The sequence below is a fragment of the Carassius carassius genome, chromosome 26 (assembly GCF_963082965.1).
Source record: "Carassius carassius chromosome 26, fCarCar2.1, whole genome shotgun sequence".
Lineage (NCBI taxonomy): Eukaryota > Metazoa > Chordata > Actinopteri > Cypriniformes > Cyprinidae > Carassius > Carassius carassius.
The window spans coordinates 9272238-9289208 of record NC_081780.1 but is presented as its reverse complement, the minus strand read 5'-3'; the positions used below and the strand labels follow the sequence as shown (position 1 = coordinate 9289208).

The 16971-nt window shown below is 37.4% G+C and overlaps 1 protein-coding gene across 1 annotated transcript; it reads right to left on the bottom strand.

Moving 5' to 3' along the window:
- Nucleotides 1–294: 294 nt before the first annotated feature.
- Nucleotides 295–14177, bottom strand: LOC132105723 (NUAK family SNF1-like kinase 1). Its single transcript, XM_059511064.1, has 7 exons — nucleotides 13657–14177; nucleotides 9643–9763; nucleotides 7479–7630; nucleotides 5422–5487; nucleotides 5229–5348; nucleotides 3173–3305; nucleotides 295–3084 (listed from the first exon to the last, which is right to left on the bottom strand). Exons 1-7 carry the CDS (start codon nucleotides 13888–13890, stop codon nucleotides 2048–2050), a joined length of 1863 nt encoding a protein of 620 aa, XP_059367047.1. The 5' UTR covers nucleotides 13891–14177; the 3' UTR covers nucleotides 295–2047.
- Between the last annotated feature and the right edge of the window lie 2794 nt (nucleotides 14178–16971).

The window sequence follows — 16971 nt, the reverse complement described above, 5'->3', positions numbered from 1 at the left end:
CTTTTCCATGGATGCCTATTTAAAAACACTTACACAATACTGCAAAATATTTAAACTGAGAATAACATTATTAGGACAATCTTATGTCAATGAAGGCACAAATCGACAATCGTAAGTCAAGAGTAAAAAAAAAAAAAAAATGTACAAAGTAACAAAGCCATGGCAACATACAGAATATAATACAAGACACATTAAATAACACAATTTAAATATGTAGTATATCCAGTCAAGTTTTCTCAATGAACTATAACAGATATCCTATAGGATAAACATTCTTTTCCAGTTAATTTCTTATATATATATTTAAATGGTTACACTGTACTTCATATAAAACTGCCACATTGACGCTTAGGTTGACAGAAATGCCTTGTAATGTATATCTTAATGCAGTTTTTTAATATTGAGCACATACTCAAAGTTTAAAGCCAGACTATTATAGTTCACACTTAACCCACAGTATAAATGCCTCATGCAACCAATGTTTTGAAAGCCTGTGTGAGCAATTTAGGAAATTAAACTAGAGGAATAACCAAAAAATGAATGTAACAGAAAAAAATGGCATGGTATCTTCATTTTATCTTGACATGCCATTTTATGTGGAACAATAAAGCAATTGCACATGCACAATATATACCACTTCCTGACGATTTTACCGTTAGAGACGTGACCTTTTGATTGCCGTTTTTTTAAGTGAAACATTTTCAATCTTAATCTTTATTTCTATAATCTACTGCCTTAAGAATATGTGTCTTTTAACTCTCCACCTTCTAAAAAGAATAGTTTGGCATCTCTTTCCTGTCTTTAAAGCCATGTGCTGTTGAAACGCAGGTCATTTCTGGACCAGATTTACACCGTAGGTCAAAGCTTGTCTTTCCACACTTTCATGCTTCAGGGGGCTCATATAATTGGCCATGTGCACTAGCATTGTGTGTGCATGTCTGTGTGAGAGAGAATGTATGATATCATAACACTGATACCACCTTTGACCTTTGCCCTTTCCTATCCTTTGTGTTGCACTAGTTGCTCTCTAGCTGATCTCAGAGATACGTCAATATTTGCATGGTTCTGCCTCTGTCACAACAGGTTAAAATGAGCTCTGAGATCATGATATACTCTCAGTTTTTTATGTTTATTTTTATTAATAATCCGCACTTTGATATACACCATAGTACATGCTAGAATTAATATTATATTCCAAGGCAGAGTTATTAGAACGTTGAATTTCATTGTATTTTGATTTTTCACATTTGTTTAGTTTTCTTTTCTTTTTTAAGTTAAATGGTAGTCATTGTTTGTAGTATTTTAGGGCTGCCAAAGTTAATGAATTCTATTTATTTTTTTATAATAATAATAAATTAGCATTTTCCCCCAACAATACAAAGGTAGTACCATGATACATGTTAAAAAAAAAAAACCTTGGTGGTACTGTAGTATCTTTTGGTACTTTTCTGTAAGTTTAGTCAAATCTATGTACAAAAGATACCCTAATAAAGACAAAATGCTCCTCTATTTTTTGTGTGTAATAAACCTACACCTGTATGTCTTTTCAAATTCTCGAAAACATTCCTTTCCTTTAAGTCTTACCATTACGGATGTACTGCTGTGTATGTACTTCACTGAAATTGGTGGTATTATACAATGATAATTTATTATACATGTTCAAATGGCCTTTATCTAACACTTTTCATAATGCATGAACTGTATCGATGAAAACGCTCTCCCATAAACTATGAAATTGCCTTGGTGTTTTCAAAATGTTCAAACCATGAAGGGCAGATAAATACAGTAACTTTAACACAATTCCAATTCCTGTCTTTACGTGCTGCAACTCGGAGAACAGCCGATTTAAAGTGCTTCCGTTGTTCCCCCTCGACTGTCGAGTCTAAAACGAGAATATCATGAGAAATGCTCATCAACGAGAGTTGGTGAATGGAGATATGAAATGTCCCGCTTCTCGACTTGTAAACATTTACCCAGCAGCACTGTGCTGAGAAGGACATGCTGGGAAAAATTCACTCTTCCAGTCTCTCCGCCTTTTTGTTCAAGTCTAGCCTAGCTGGCTGCTAATGTCCAGGGCTTTCTGGTACACCTGGGTAACATCATCCAGATCGCCCAGCAAGGAGAAGCTCCCATTGTCTCCAGGGGAACCAGGAGGGCTACGGACACCCTTTCCACCATGAAGGGGTGCCACGGTCTGAAGGCCCCTGAACCCAGCCGTCTGCAGCAAGTCTTCGGCCGACAGCGAGCCCCGGATGTTGGGTTTCGGAGAGGCGGGTGGCCAGTCCAACGCCATGTTGGAAAGACCCATCTCCTCGTACAAGATGCTGGAGGGTCTGCTCTGGCTCCGCGGGCCATTTGAGTCTGCCTGGGCCTCTCCATGGACTCCCACGGCACTGTGTGTGGAATATTTACCATTACGCTTCAGTATACCTTTCCTCCCAACAGTCCGTTTGGTTGGTGAGCTATTCGGAGGCTGCACAGTAGCACCCCCTAACAGTTCGGAGGATTCGCTGCGCTCCGGCGAGGAGTAATAACCAGACTCGCGCTGCTGATTGTTTTTCAGAATGCCTTTCTTGGGTAACATAGACACCATTTTGGCTGGCGAGCCACCCAGGGTGTCTTCTCGCTCTGGACTCGAGCCGGACTCGACATCTTGGTAGCAAATGGACCGTCTGAGCTCTACTTCGCATAGACTCTGGGACCGCTGGTCTCCACTGGTCGCCCGAGTCTTCAGGATGCTTTTTGGTCTCTTGAGGCCTGACTTCTCCTCTGCAACACCCCACATCCCAACATCATTCTCCTTCATGGACTTTCTCAGACGCCGGGCTGGAGTCAAGGCTGTATTAGTGCCATTGTTAGTGTTACCAGGCTCTGGGCGTTGAATTTTGTCTGGACGAACCTCGGTGCGGTTCTGCCAGTCAATGAAGCGGGCCAGCATGGGTGAGCTGTTCTCCCTTTGCATCTGGCAGTCACACACGCTGGTCTTCCAGCCCCAGTTCACCCACCAGTGATTTGCAATGTCCTCAACTGTAGCTCTGCGATCTGGATTAACCATCAACATCCAGCGGATCAAACCACGAGCGTCTGAATGAGATGGAGAGATTTGAACTCGGTCATGTAACTGAGATTTGGGCTTAGATGACTTAGAAATATCTAGTGAGAAGAGACATACCTGATGACTGTGGCGGTTCTCTGTATTCTCCGTTGCTGATCTGGCGAATGAGTCTATGGTGGTCACCTCCATCGAAGGGCATTGTTCCGTACACAAGAGTATATAGTAATACGCCCAGTGCCCAACTGTCAACCTGTCAAAACAACGCCACATTGATAAATTGGTCCACTGGGAGATAAAGTTTTGGAAAATGGATTATGGAACATTTAAAATGAAAGTTGCATTTAAGTAAATAAACACCAGTGTTCATTATTACTGGGTTTTTTGTTTAGGCCTTATTTTTTTTTTGTATATGAATGAAAATATCCTTTACATGTAATAATATTGATTAATTTGCGAGTTTTAGTCAAACTATGATACAGTTTTAAAGTACTATGTTAGTTTATGAGTTACGTCAAATTACACAAAACAAAATATTATATAATAATTATTTGTAATACATTAAAAATTAAGGTGTACATTTATATAAATTTTTATATTTAAAATATATAATTACAAAATGTATATATTTTATTTTATTTACTGTGTATATTTATTATGTATATATAAATACAAACAAATACAGTACATATTTAGACACTTTTTCATGTATTTCCATGTAAATATTTATGTTCATATAATTGATATTACAGATAAATATTTTAATTGTATAAACTTAACATATTTTTCTTAGAATATAAACATGCATGTGTGTGTATTTATATATACATAATAAATATACACAGTACGCACACAAATATTATGTAAATAAAAACTTTTATTTTGGATGTGATCAAACACGATTAATCATTTGACCGCACTATATTTTATAAAACATTACATTTATTTAAACGTTTAGTGAATTATTAATTTAAATTATGATATTCGTAATGTATTTACAATTTATATAGACAACTGTATAACAAAGTATATTTATATATTTACATTAATACATAACATTTTTTTTACTTTTTTATTATTTTAACAAAATGCTCTTTTTTTCCTATATATATATATATATATATATATATATATATATTTATTTTTTTTTTTACATATTTATCAACTTCCCAAACTGGTTAACCTTTGTACTAGTTGAACATGTGCCGGTAAACACTTGTCGTCACTAAGCAATAGATTAAAAGGTTGTGTTATTTTATTTTCCTGCCTGGACCACAAAGTCAACCCCACCTATATTTATGAACATTTAATCAAGCTGTCATTGTACACCTAATGTATGAGAACAATAGGTAATCTCACATATATCTGTGCAGCAACAGCCACCATAATTCCTGCCCGTTATTTAATCATTTTTTGTGTCGACCTCGTCTGACCCTGCTGCACCTCTGCTGATTAGCCAAGGGTGCAGGTCAGGAATGAGAAGGTATCGAGGAGAAACAATGGCTGATTACAGCGCAGGAAATGTCCACTCCCCAAACTCCAGACCTGTCTGACCCTGGGTAGATGTGAAGAGCTCTGTGATTGTTGGCCCCGATCCACTGATCTCTGACCAGCAAGAAGATGAACACTGCCTTTCCCATGGTCTCCAGTTATGTAAGGATGATTGAGAGACCAGAGGGGATCACTGTGAGTGTATGATTGAATGTCCAAGTCTTGCATGTGTCATCGTACAATAAAAAACTAAAAAAGTATGGCAATTTTTTTATATTCCTGTGTTATATTCCTCCAAGCATTAGCAACCTTGAAGGGTCTATAAGCATGCATGATATCCTGAAAATAACTTTGAGATTAGTCCTCGTTCTTTTTGGCAAAGTCTTTGTTTGTCATTGGATTATGGAGGATGTTGGGCATGCTGACTGACCTGGCCTGTTAAGCGATTCCTTTGGGGAGTGACTGAGTTTGGATGTGGAATAAGGGGTGGTCTCACCTCCCTCAGACATGAGTGGAAACGCTTTCTCTTTCTCTTTGTTATCTGCGTTTTGTTCTCTCTTATCATTTCGAGACAGGAAATATGTGATTGTGTTTCCTAGCCTGGTTGTTTTAAAGGTGAAAAATGAAGGCCTCTTAAATGGCAATGTAGGGTTGCATAACTGGAGAATATTAGTTCATAATGTACCTCGGGGCCTCTATACGGTCGTCCGTTCACAATCTCAGGGGAGGCGTACAGCGGGCTGCCGCAGAATGTTTGAAGAAGCTTGTCCTTATGGTAGAGGTTGGACAAACCAAAATCTGCAATCTGGAAGTAAAAAAAACGAGTCAGAACAGGCTGATATTGAGTAATAAATCACTAGAGGAAAATCGGTGCACACCTTAATGTTGCCGTTGTCATCCAGGAGGATGTTTTCCAGCTTGAGATCTCGGTGTACTACTCCATTCTGTAAGACATCATCAAAACCATAGTTTTTAGATCAACTTATAGGCATCATAGGAACATCACTTTTTATACTGCAACTTTTTTTGTCACATGTGAACATGGACCACAAAACCAGTCATAAGTTTAAATAAATAAGCTTTCCATTGATGTATGGTCTGTTAAAATAGGACAATGTTTGGCTGATATACAACTATTGAAAACAGTGGAATCAGGGTACAAAAATAATCAAAATATTGCGAAAATCGCCTTTAAAGTTGTCCAAATTAAGTTCTTAGCAATGGATATTACTCATCAAAAAATTAAGTTTTGATATATTTATGGTAGGTAAATTTGCTAAATATCTTCATGGAACATGATCTTTACTTAATATCCTAATGATTTTTGGCATAAAAGAAAAATGTATAATTTTGACCCATACAATGTATAGGTTAGTCTATTGCTACAAATTACCCGGAGCTACTTATGACTGGTTTTGTGGTCTAGGGTCACATATTTGATGTCCTACAAAACACTGTAATGAACAATAAATACACTGTTATTCTTTAAAGACAGCAATATTTTATGGAAGGGAAAAGTGACATTTTCCTTAATCCACTGTCAAAAGGCCTGATCTGTGTATCTCCTCTCTCCTTTCCGGGACGACCTCATTGGAATCCCCCAGCTGAGTTGATGACATCATCAGCCCAGCTGTATAGAAACAAAGGCCAAGCCCAGGCTGAATTTCCCCGGGGCGTTTCATTTTCCAGCGGACACGGCCCCGGGTACCGGCTGACCCTTTGTACTGATCTAGGAACGGGATATTCTGCTTTAATCCTACCCTTAACCTTTATAAAACTAGAAAAAATATGCTCCAAAATGTGAAATAAAAGGGGAAACAATGCAGAAATATGTGCTGGATCAATGCGAAAGGTCAATTTGAAGTACAGTATATCACATTCGGAAAGTGGGAAAAATGGGAGAGGAGGAGGGGTTTGGCACCAGGACAGGGGAACACAGCTGCTCTCTGGCTCCACAACCTTTCGCATCGAGACGTTCTTGGAAGTTTAGTTTATCCTTCTCATATCACGTCAAGTCCTCCTTCATGCAGTAAATCATTTTATTTACTCTATAGAGAGCTTGTGCGTGGCTGCATGTGAACATTGCACAGATCACAGATGACAGTTGTTTAGTTTGAGAGGCCTTAAGGTAAGAGACACTGTGCTATAATGTAATTGCAATTACGGTTAAAGGCTAAAGCACCTTAGGTACATGAGGTTTAAGGCAAGAAATGCAATAGAGCCTATTTTTACATTATTCCTAGTTGTAAGCTAGTTTGCCTGGTTAAAGCTAGTCCCCAAACTGGCTAGACTGGCCAAGCTAATGTTTAGCAGCTTGATTTCTCTAAAACCACCCAAAAAAAAAACAGCTTCGACCAAATAAGATCAGCAAACTGGCTTTTTTTTCCACCAAACAGTTATTACATTGAGTATAAATAAAACTAAAATTTAATTTTTTGATCAAACACATTAAATCTACAGTGGCATCTGGTTATCATCCACGGCTGAAACTAGTTGTTTTATTATTTCTTGAAAACCTTTGTCTTCAGCTTTTCACCTAGTTTGAAAGATCATACATTTTGCATGTGTTCTTCAGTTTGCTCTCTGCTAACATATCTTCGATATGAATATATAGTCCAACCAAAAATGACACTTCTACCATTATTTACTCACCCGTATGTTATTTTAAACCTGTATGACCTTTAAGACTTTTTTTTTTTATGGAACACACACACAAAGCTATTAAGAAGAATGTTTTGACTGTTTTTGTCCACATAATGTAAGGCAATGTGGTCCAAAATTACACCTTTCATCATATGGACCAAAAAACCCTCAATTTTCAATCTTCTTTTGTGTTTCCCAGTAGAAAAGGTCAAACAGGTTTAGAATGATATGAAGGTCAGCAAATTATATTTTCATTTATCTCCCCACACAGCTCCACCAGTGCCACCCTTACCTTGTGGCAGTAATGAACAGCTGAGACAATCTGTCTGAAGAAGTGTCTGGTCTCCCTTTCGCTGAGCCTTCGGCGCTCGCTGATGTAATCGTACAGCTCGCCCTTACTGGCATATTCCATCACGATCACAATCTTATCCTTATTCTCGAACACTGTGAATAGCAAATACAACAGCGGTCAATTAGATTACTCAACATGATTGCATTATAGGCATTTGCATGTTAAAGCGACGGCGCATGGAAATGAAAACAGCATACTTCAATTATATCCGCCTCTCTAGCTAAATCTCTCTGTCATTGACTGTTAACAGTTTGGCTCGAGCTTTCATTGGACGGTTGCCAGTATGTAGGAGTCAAAATTGCCAGCGAGTCTGGCTTTAGTCAGGGTCATGGCGATTAGGAGCTGTCTTAGCAAGCGAGACCACAACTGTTAACAGGTGTTAAGTGCAGAGAGGAAGTGAGATTTGGTGTACGTGATCTTGGATGGTGGCATAAACATTACCGTTCTAAGAAAAGGTACATGTTTTGCACAACACAGTATTCTTAGTAGCAGCTCTCAGTCTAATAGCCATCATCTAAGACAATCAGATAAGGGTTTATCTTACAAATCTTAATGGAAGTAATGGGATCTCAGTAAATCTTTGGATTTATTTTGCAGGGGAGTGAAGCTGTTGCTCCATTCAGATCCTCCTCCACCTTCTGCTGATACAGCAGGAGCATCTCTATAGTGATCCTTCATTCTTTAACCACCAGAGGCTGGTTGTCACAGTGTTGGTCAGTGAACCGAATAGACAAGAAAGGTGGGTTTGCTTTGACTCTTGGAGTCACTCTCAACAGCATGTGTATTTGGACACCTGTTGACTGTCTAGGACTAACCAAGCTTGTTGGAATAATCTTCAAAAACCAGTTCACGTTCACGTTCAAGACATCCAAACCAATGCTAGAAGCTAGCACTGAGTAATTACCTCTCTCGGCTAATCCGTATTAGACACAGGAGACTGAGCACTCTCCGTTTAGGCACTGACTTTCAGACTGATCCAGGGTCAGTAATAATGACCCCTGGCTGAGAGCGCGGCGTGAGTCCACAGCCTTGGCGTCTCCCTCCGTCAGCGTGGAGATAAAGCAGCTTTGTTTTGAGTATTGCTGCATTCGGGGGCTAATTTGATGGTTTTTTGATTTATGTTCTAAGAGGCAAAGCTACATTCGTGGGACATTTCAAAAATGCTGATTAATGCAGGACTGTAATGACTTCCATCTCCATTAGAGAATTTACACCCCCCAACAACGTTGTTGCCTGATCAACACCCTTAGGAAGGCAGGGTGTGGTCAGGTCACATAAATAAAACGTGAGGGCAACTGATCTAGAGATGATTGGATGTTGAGAAAAACCACAAGCTGCAGCAAAGGGTGTGGAGTTGACACATGTTGAGAATCAAAGTTGAAGGGGTTTATAGACTTGTGATGTGTGCTCGGATTCTGAATACATTAAGTAAAGTTGTGTTGTCTCATAGACAGTGTTTTACAACTAGCTGTGAGAGACACACAGAAGACACACTCCATTATGCTGGATTTGGCAGATATCATGATCTCTGCAGCAGTGACAGTCTCCACCCACCGGTGCCTGAGCACGAACATCGAATCCTGAGTTTATCACAGTATGTCTTCCAGGAATACTACAATAGATACAAAACAGCATCTGTTTCTCAGCAAACATTGTATGCAGCAACAAAGCACGGATATATGTTGACTATGTTTAAAGAGGTCATATGACGTTGCTAAAAAGAACATTATGTTGTGTATTTGGTTTAATGCAATGTGTTTGTTGTTTAAGGTAAAAAAAACAACAACATTATTTTCCACATTATGTACAGTACATTATTGTTGTATAAAAAAACACATTAGATTTCAAATCTTTTTCTATTCTATCTGTTTTCTATCTATGCTATCATATCTTTTTATTTATTATATAATTTTTAAAAACCTTGCAACGTGTACTACATGAAGCCAACTGAGACTTGTTATAGCACTTATATAGTTCACGTTATTGTTATAGAACTATATCATTGCTTTTTTGTTGATTTTGATTGCTTCCATTGTCCTCATTTGGAAGTCGCTTTGGATAAAAGCATCTGCTAAATGACTAAATGTAGATGTAAAAGACCTACCTTCGTATATAGAGATGATGTGTGGATGGCGGAGAGAAGACATGATCTCGATCTCTCTGCGGATGTGCACCATGTCTTGTTCATCTTTAATCTTCTCCTTTCGGATGGATTTAATCGCCACCTGAAAACCAACAAACAAGTAGAATCAACTATGTGAATCCCATTTGTAACATGTTAGTGTTTAGGCAAAGTACTATTAGTGATTCGTTTGGAGAAATTAGAAAATATTGATGGATTCCTGGTTTAGGAGCAATTTTTTCAGTTTGATTGAGCAGTATTGATGAAGATGAGGGTCAAAGGTTAAAAAACTCTGATTGATGATATTTGTGTTCCAGTGGCATCCTGGCTCAGGGGTCATAGATCATAGAAACAGAAGAGCCTACTCCCTTTTATGGTATCAAGGAGTTCACAGGAAAATAACTTCCTGTCTTAGGTGGTCAGGTGACCCACAAATTTGTGGAACTAACAAATCTAGTAGTAATAGCACTCTTTTTATTTAACCTTCAGAGCAGTTTAATATAGGGGGTTAAAACATGGACTTGGGTTATAACAGTTAACTAAAACTAAAATACCACAAAAAAAGTTTTCATTACATTAATTAAAATAAAATGTAATAAAACTTAAACTTATTTTATTTCAGATAGTTGCTATATGGCAACATTTATCATTTCATTTAGTTTAAAAATGACAAAAAATAATAAATGGAATAAAAATTAATTTAAATTATTAACAAAACTACAATAATGTCTGTTTTACAATAAAATAACATAGTATCTTTAAAATAGTGTGATGAAATACAATAAAAATTATTTAAATGAATTATGTAATGTGCTTATAATATACTTTAATTATGATGAACTATGTAGATAGTCATTAAAAAAAATGCATATAATTATTTTATTCCCTATAGAAAGCATTAAATTTTATTTCGGTACTTTTTTTTCTTCCATTTTCTTTTTCAAAATTCTGAAGAGAGATGTTTTTTGTAAGCTAAAGGCAATGACGGTTTAGATCTGGAGTTTACGGCTTAACCTTGAGTGAAAATGGGTTTCTGTGAAGGTGAATGGCTTTTTTTTGGGAGAAGGCGCACCGCAGGAGTTATTTTTAAACGTCCCATTTACCAGCTCTCAAACAGGCTCATCACAGAGATGTGTCAGTGCTCTAAAGCCTGCTTTCAAAGAACCTCTTTTTGATTTTTACATATATATATATATATATAATATTTAATAATGCAATGTTATCTCCAGCATAAATGATTGAATTTTAGTGGCTAAATTAATTTACTCAATCTCTTAAATTCTTATCCTTTATATGCATGCTTGAGGATACTGAGAAGATTTCTGCCATGCCAAGTCTGAGTGGTCGTGACTCATGAGGAGGGACTAAAGTTGCAGGAAGTTTGAAGCATGTTCCTCCACTGACTCATAAAACACGAAGAAGGGGGAAGTGGCTCTGACAGAGCTGACTTCCTGTCCACCCAGTGCAGTTCACAACCCTGCCATCCCAAGCTTTTTAGGGGCAAAATGGTGTGTATGCAATGTATTGTTTTCTTGTCAGATGACATCTACAATGCATACAGTTAATGTTACAGCCTTATCAGTGACTTATATAAAACTCATAGTGCAGCACTTGTGATAAATGTATTTAACGCGCCACTTGGATATGATCTGTCTGGTTACAGTCTGGTGTTTGTTACTAGGCTGGTGTGTGTGCATGTGTTAAGAACCACTATGTGATTTAATGTCTTATCCTCTCAAACTTTACCCTAATTACAGTTAAAGCATAATGCAGGCTGATTTTTTGACCTCGCTGAAGGAAGCGCACATGGTTGAGTGGTATTGTTACCCAGCCTGTGGCTACAGATCATTAAGCCAGCCTGTGTTTGATGCTTTTGCCAGCTGGCTGTAGGCTTTGCTCTTTTCTAACCCCTGGCTAAAACTGAAGCCTTCTTATTGTCTCCTAGACATAGACCAGCCCATTGTCTGAGCCTCACACAACAGCTGTGTTGTTTTACCTGTCCGCCGTTTAAAGGGGAAAAGGGGAGTACCTTTACTCACTGGAGCATTTGTGCAGAACAAAGTTTTGGAAAAATGTGTTATAGAAAATTTAACAATGAAGGAGCAAAAAACAAAACAAAAAACAAAGGCAGTTATTGCATTTGTTGTTTCAACTTCCTCCACCTTTTCCATCTTTCTATGTCATAATGTTACGTTAGCATATATAACATACTATGTCAGTGTCTGAAATTCAACACAACCCTTGTTCAACCCTAGTTGACAAAATTATTTTTCATTTAAATGGAGCAAGCAATCCATAAACACTAAAATACTGTTTCAAAATTATAGCCATACAATGTAAACAATATGCTTTTAAAAATTATTTTAGTGTTTATGAAAAATATTCTTTAAATTCTTCTATATATATAATTTATTTTATTTATTTTTTGGTTACTGTTTAAACAAGTATTGTATCGAAATTTGTATTGAACCTGTAATATTCCTAATATTCCTTTAGATATGGTAAAATCCTGGTTTAGGCCTAAGATAAAGTGCTTGTTTGTATAACATATAGCCTATATGAGATCAGCTAAAAATGTATTATAAAGAAGCACAATCAAACAGTCAGTATATATGTTCTGGTTTAACTCATCCCACAAAGTTCTGAATTCTTTTCTTTGCTACTAGCATGAGTCATGCTTAGCTATATTCAGCCATCGGTCCATTCAGACAATGAGCATGGACTGCGACTCCAGAATTTTTTCAGTTCGTACATACTACTTTATCATCTGCCCCAGTCCACAATGTCTACATGTCTTTTTTGTCCATCACCAAACCCCCATTTTAATAACAAAGCAAATAACTAAAGCTCACATGTGTTGGCAGGGAAAGCTTTTAAATGCATATGCTTGAAAATTCTTTACTGGTGCCAAAATCATCACCATACAAACACCAGTTGTGTTGGTCTCCACAGAACCACACTGTCTACTGTTTCAGTTTAATCAGACGGTGTGGTTTCAGTAATTAGGTTACCAAGTCCAGGATGTGACTCTGAGAGCATCCTGCGCTCAAGCAGCTGTTGACATCAGGCCACATTTTTCGCCCACAGCTCTGACCCACTAGATCCATATCTGCCCCACTCAAGATGCAGATCTGTCTCGGGATTAATGCACTGACCTAGTTCCAAAACAGAAGTGGTTTATCCTATTTTTTCCAACTTATCTTGCTCTACAGATGTTGTGCATTTCTTAGCATTGGTGGTGAGGCCAAAGTGGTACGTAAAGGAGCTTAGGTTACTTGCAACATAAATATACCTCTCATGCTTTAAAACCTTTGACCTGCTCAAATTCTAAATGACCTAAATGAGCTGACCCCATTACTGAGGGACGGAAGACAGCACTTGCCCTGTGAAATTGTGCATGTAATGATGGCCATTAAAGGCACATTTACTTTCACCAAATTTTCAAAGGAATGTTTAATTAGGTGAACTGATATCAGGTGAAACCCACACATCTCCCATATGAAAGGATAATAACAACCGAGATCTTAGATCCAATAGGACAATGAGATGAAACAGAAAAATTCACCTGTCTTCTGCTTCTCCATTATCATTGATCACTCTTAAAAATAAAGGTTCTTTAATGACATTGATGGTTCCACAAAGAACTTTAACATCCATAAAACCTTTCCATTCCACAAAAGGTTCTTTGTAGTTAGATGTTCTTCACAATGAGAAAAAGAAAAAAAGTTATTTGAAAAATTGTTCTTCTGTGGCATCACTGTGAAAATCCCCATTTGAAACCTTTATTTCTAAGAGTGATGGAAAAAAATACTATATTTCTTGAACTTCAACACTCAGCTCTGGTTTGACAAGATGCAAAACTCATTTAGTTCTTCCAAAATCAAATGAGCTGGTTGGTTCATGCTACTCATTTCATACCTATCTAAGAACTTCATAAGATCTCTTGAGCTTTTAAAGAGCTTTTTTTGGAGGGCCATTGCATGTTGGTCAACTCACCGCTCGTCCAGTGTGCCTCTCTATGGCTTTCTTCACTTTTCCATATGTTCCTCTCCCGAGGGTTTCGAGGAGCTCGTAGCGGTGCTTCAGGTTGTGTTTGTGGTGATGTTTCTTCACGCTGGAGCCTCTCCGTGCACCAAGTGAGGCTGGCATCTCTCCTCCGGGATAGTCCACCGGTAGAGGCTCACTTTCATTCGCTCCGTTACTCGCTAACGGGGATGATTCCGTCTCCATGGTTTCCTCGGCGATGTGTCCAGATGCTCGATCAGTCTTAGGATCGGCGCTCAGACGTTACAGAAACTCAGAAATATTACGAACTCGGTGTTCAGTCGTTAGTTAATCTAATGGATGAGGACTGGGATTTGTACGGGGCGTCTGAGAGGAGCGACCCGTCAGTCATTCATCGGTGAAGTGCTCGTCTCGCTTCTGGCAGCTCAAATATGCGCGACTCCATGCTTTACCCGTCCATCCCACTCCCACTACCCCCGGCGAGTGTTCCTCCTCCCCTTCTCTTCCCTTTTCTCCAGAGTAAAGACTACAGGAATAAAGAATGCAGCCTGGATGAAGCCGGAGGCGGAGTTATAAGTGCAGGTCTCTCTCTCTCCTAATGGAATAATGGCGTAATGGAGAACATTTAATTGTATTTTATTAGGTTTGGTCAATGCTTTCCCTTCATCACTCTCTCTCAATTATGCTTCCATTTAATGTGCTTTATTGGCATGACGAATAACTACATTTCTAGGGCTAAAGCATTTCCAGTTGCATGTAATATGCATGTGTTTTGCAGCAATTTATAGTTAAAATGATTACAATATAACAATAATTAAAAATATGATTCTACTGAGTAGGGTAACATTATTGCTTGTCTAACATATAATGGATTTTTTTAAATAAACAAATAAATGATGGATTTATTGCATAAATACATAAATAAATAAAAAACATAAATAAATGCATAGCCAAAAACAAACAAACAAACAAATAAAAATGCATTAATGAACTTTAAGCACATTTTAGCTATATTTATTTCTAAGCAAGCTCTTTGTGTATATATTTTGTGGTGTACTGCATTGGGCAGGTGCAGTAATGGCTTTTCGAATTGAAGAATCTCTGGTTTTTATTTCCTTGAAATCCACTTGGCTTGTTTTTGTTTGCAATGTGGTCCTAAACATTTGTAGCTCACAGGAAGAGTAGCAAACATTACGCACAGTGAGCGAAATATGGCTCAACAGCGCCCTCTAGCAACAGCACGCTATTTCTGCGGCTGTCCTATATTGGGATCATTGGGACGTACTGCCACCATATGGAGAACTGAGAGTAACACTAAACTAGGCTGTTTTGATAACAATCCGATACCACTCATTCTGTTTATGAAATATGTAGCCTATACTGGATACTCACTTTTGGAAAAACGTTCAGTATGCAACAGTTCAACTTAATCTCAGTTGGACTTCCGTAAAAAACAGTAGTTATAATGCAGCATATACTGTTTTCCACCCTGTTATTTAAAAAAACAAGCGTAACTGGAGATATTGTAGTAATACAAAAAAAGTATTTGTTGTCATCTGCCCTTACTTTGTTTGACACATGAATTGAGGAAGGTCAAGTTTAGCTCAAGGATTGTTCTGCATGTTAACAAATAAGTCATCTTGATATTCTATGCATGCAATTGTATATATACTGTACTATTTTCTTCCACCATAGAATAGTAAAATAGCCATAGATTTTATCACTAGAGGGTTCTGTGGGCAAAAGAAAAAATAAAATGTGTATTTCAACAATTCTGCTAAGTGTAATATAAAATAAGTGCATTAAATATAAATATCAGACCTGAAAAGCTCTAGTTTAGGGCAGTTTTCATAGAGTAAATGCTTACACAGTCTTTACTCTGCCAAGTGGATCATTGTTCTTTGGGATTCTGGGCTGTGGTTTGATGGACAGGCCCTAAAATCAGATATGATGGCTGATGTGCATCTGAAGTTACCCAGAGTCAATCTGAGAGCTGAGCATTCTGGGATTGACAGTCAAAGCAAAAAGATGAGTATGCAAGATCTTTTCTACCCTAAAAAGGTAAGTGAAAGGTCCTTGGTTAGAAGTCTTTGGGATCATAAGCTCATATGACATCAGACAGATCTGCGTGATTCAGTCCTTGCGTACAGGAAATGAACAATCATGGTTTCCGAATGTACTATGACTGTCCCTTACTGTCTTGTCTGTGGCGTGGCATAGGTTGTACTGTACATTACTCTGACATTCTTGCACATAATTGCATAATTGCACATATACAGTATAGCCATATATTATCTCTGACAACACTAAAAGTAGGAATGCAGTCTATGGTAGTGATTATCAGATTTCCTACGTTACCTACAAACTGTACTTGAATGATTGTTTCTAATTCAGGAAAAAAAATTCCAAGAATGTTTGAAATATTAGCTTTGTAGAAAGAGACATAAATTATATATTTATTATTATTATTATTATTATTATTATACATTTTGCTTTGTCTGATAAAAATACATTAAGTTATATTGTGAAATATTTTTACAATTAACTGTTGTATATTAGATAGATAGATAGATAGATAGATAGATAGATAGATAGATAGAAATAGATATATGTATATGTATATGTATATTGTATGTGTAATAGATATACAATGTAAATGTTTTACTGTCACTTTTGATCAATTGAATGCATTGCTGCTAAATAAAAGTAATAATTCATTTTTAAAAAAAATCATATATATATATATGTGTGTGTGTGTTTGTGTGTGTGTATGTGTGTGTGCAGCACATATACCCTATTGGAATTAGTCATGAAATATGCTGTATCCTCTATAAAGACTTAACTATTGTTAAAATTTGGGTTTTGCAATTTTGATATTATAATTGAATGTTTTATGAGAATAACTAATAAACCATTTTTTTATTATGCTAGATATCAAATAATCACATGTATAAGTACAAAATATAACAGCATCAGTATTGTAGTGTTACTGTAGGAAGTGTCGTCACCGTTTAAAGGAAGCTGTGTTTTCCCCTCTGACCCACAGACCCCTGAGTCACTGAGAGACAGTCAAGACCTGAGCAGCCTGTCATCTAGATGAATGAATGAACATTGCGCAATACACACGCACAGGCCTACTTCGGCATCAACACACTCACACACCCTCCAGACACACAGCAATATCCAGATGTGCTGATCTACTTGTTTTTCTATTCTTTGATTCAAAGTGATTTCTTACTTCAGTCTTACATCATTTACATACGTCAGCAACCTTGCATCTCACTTTGAATTCCACTTTAAATTACT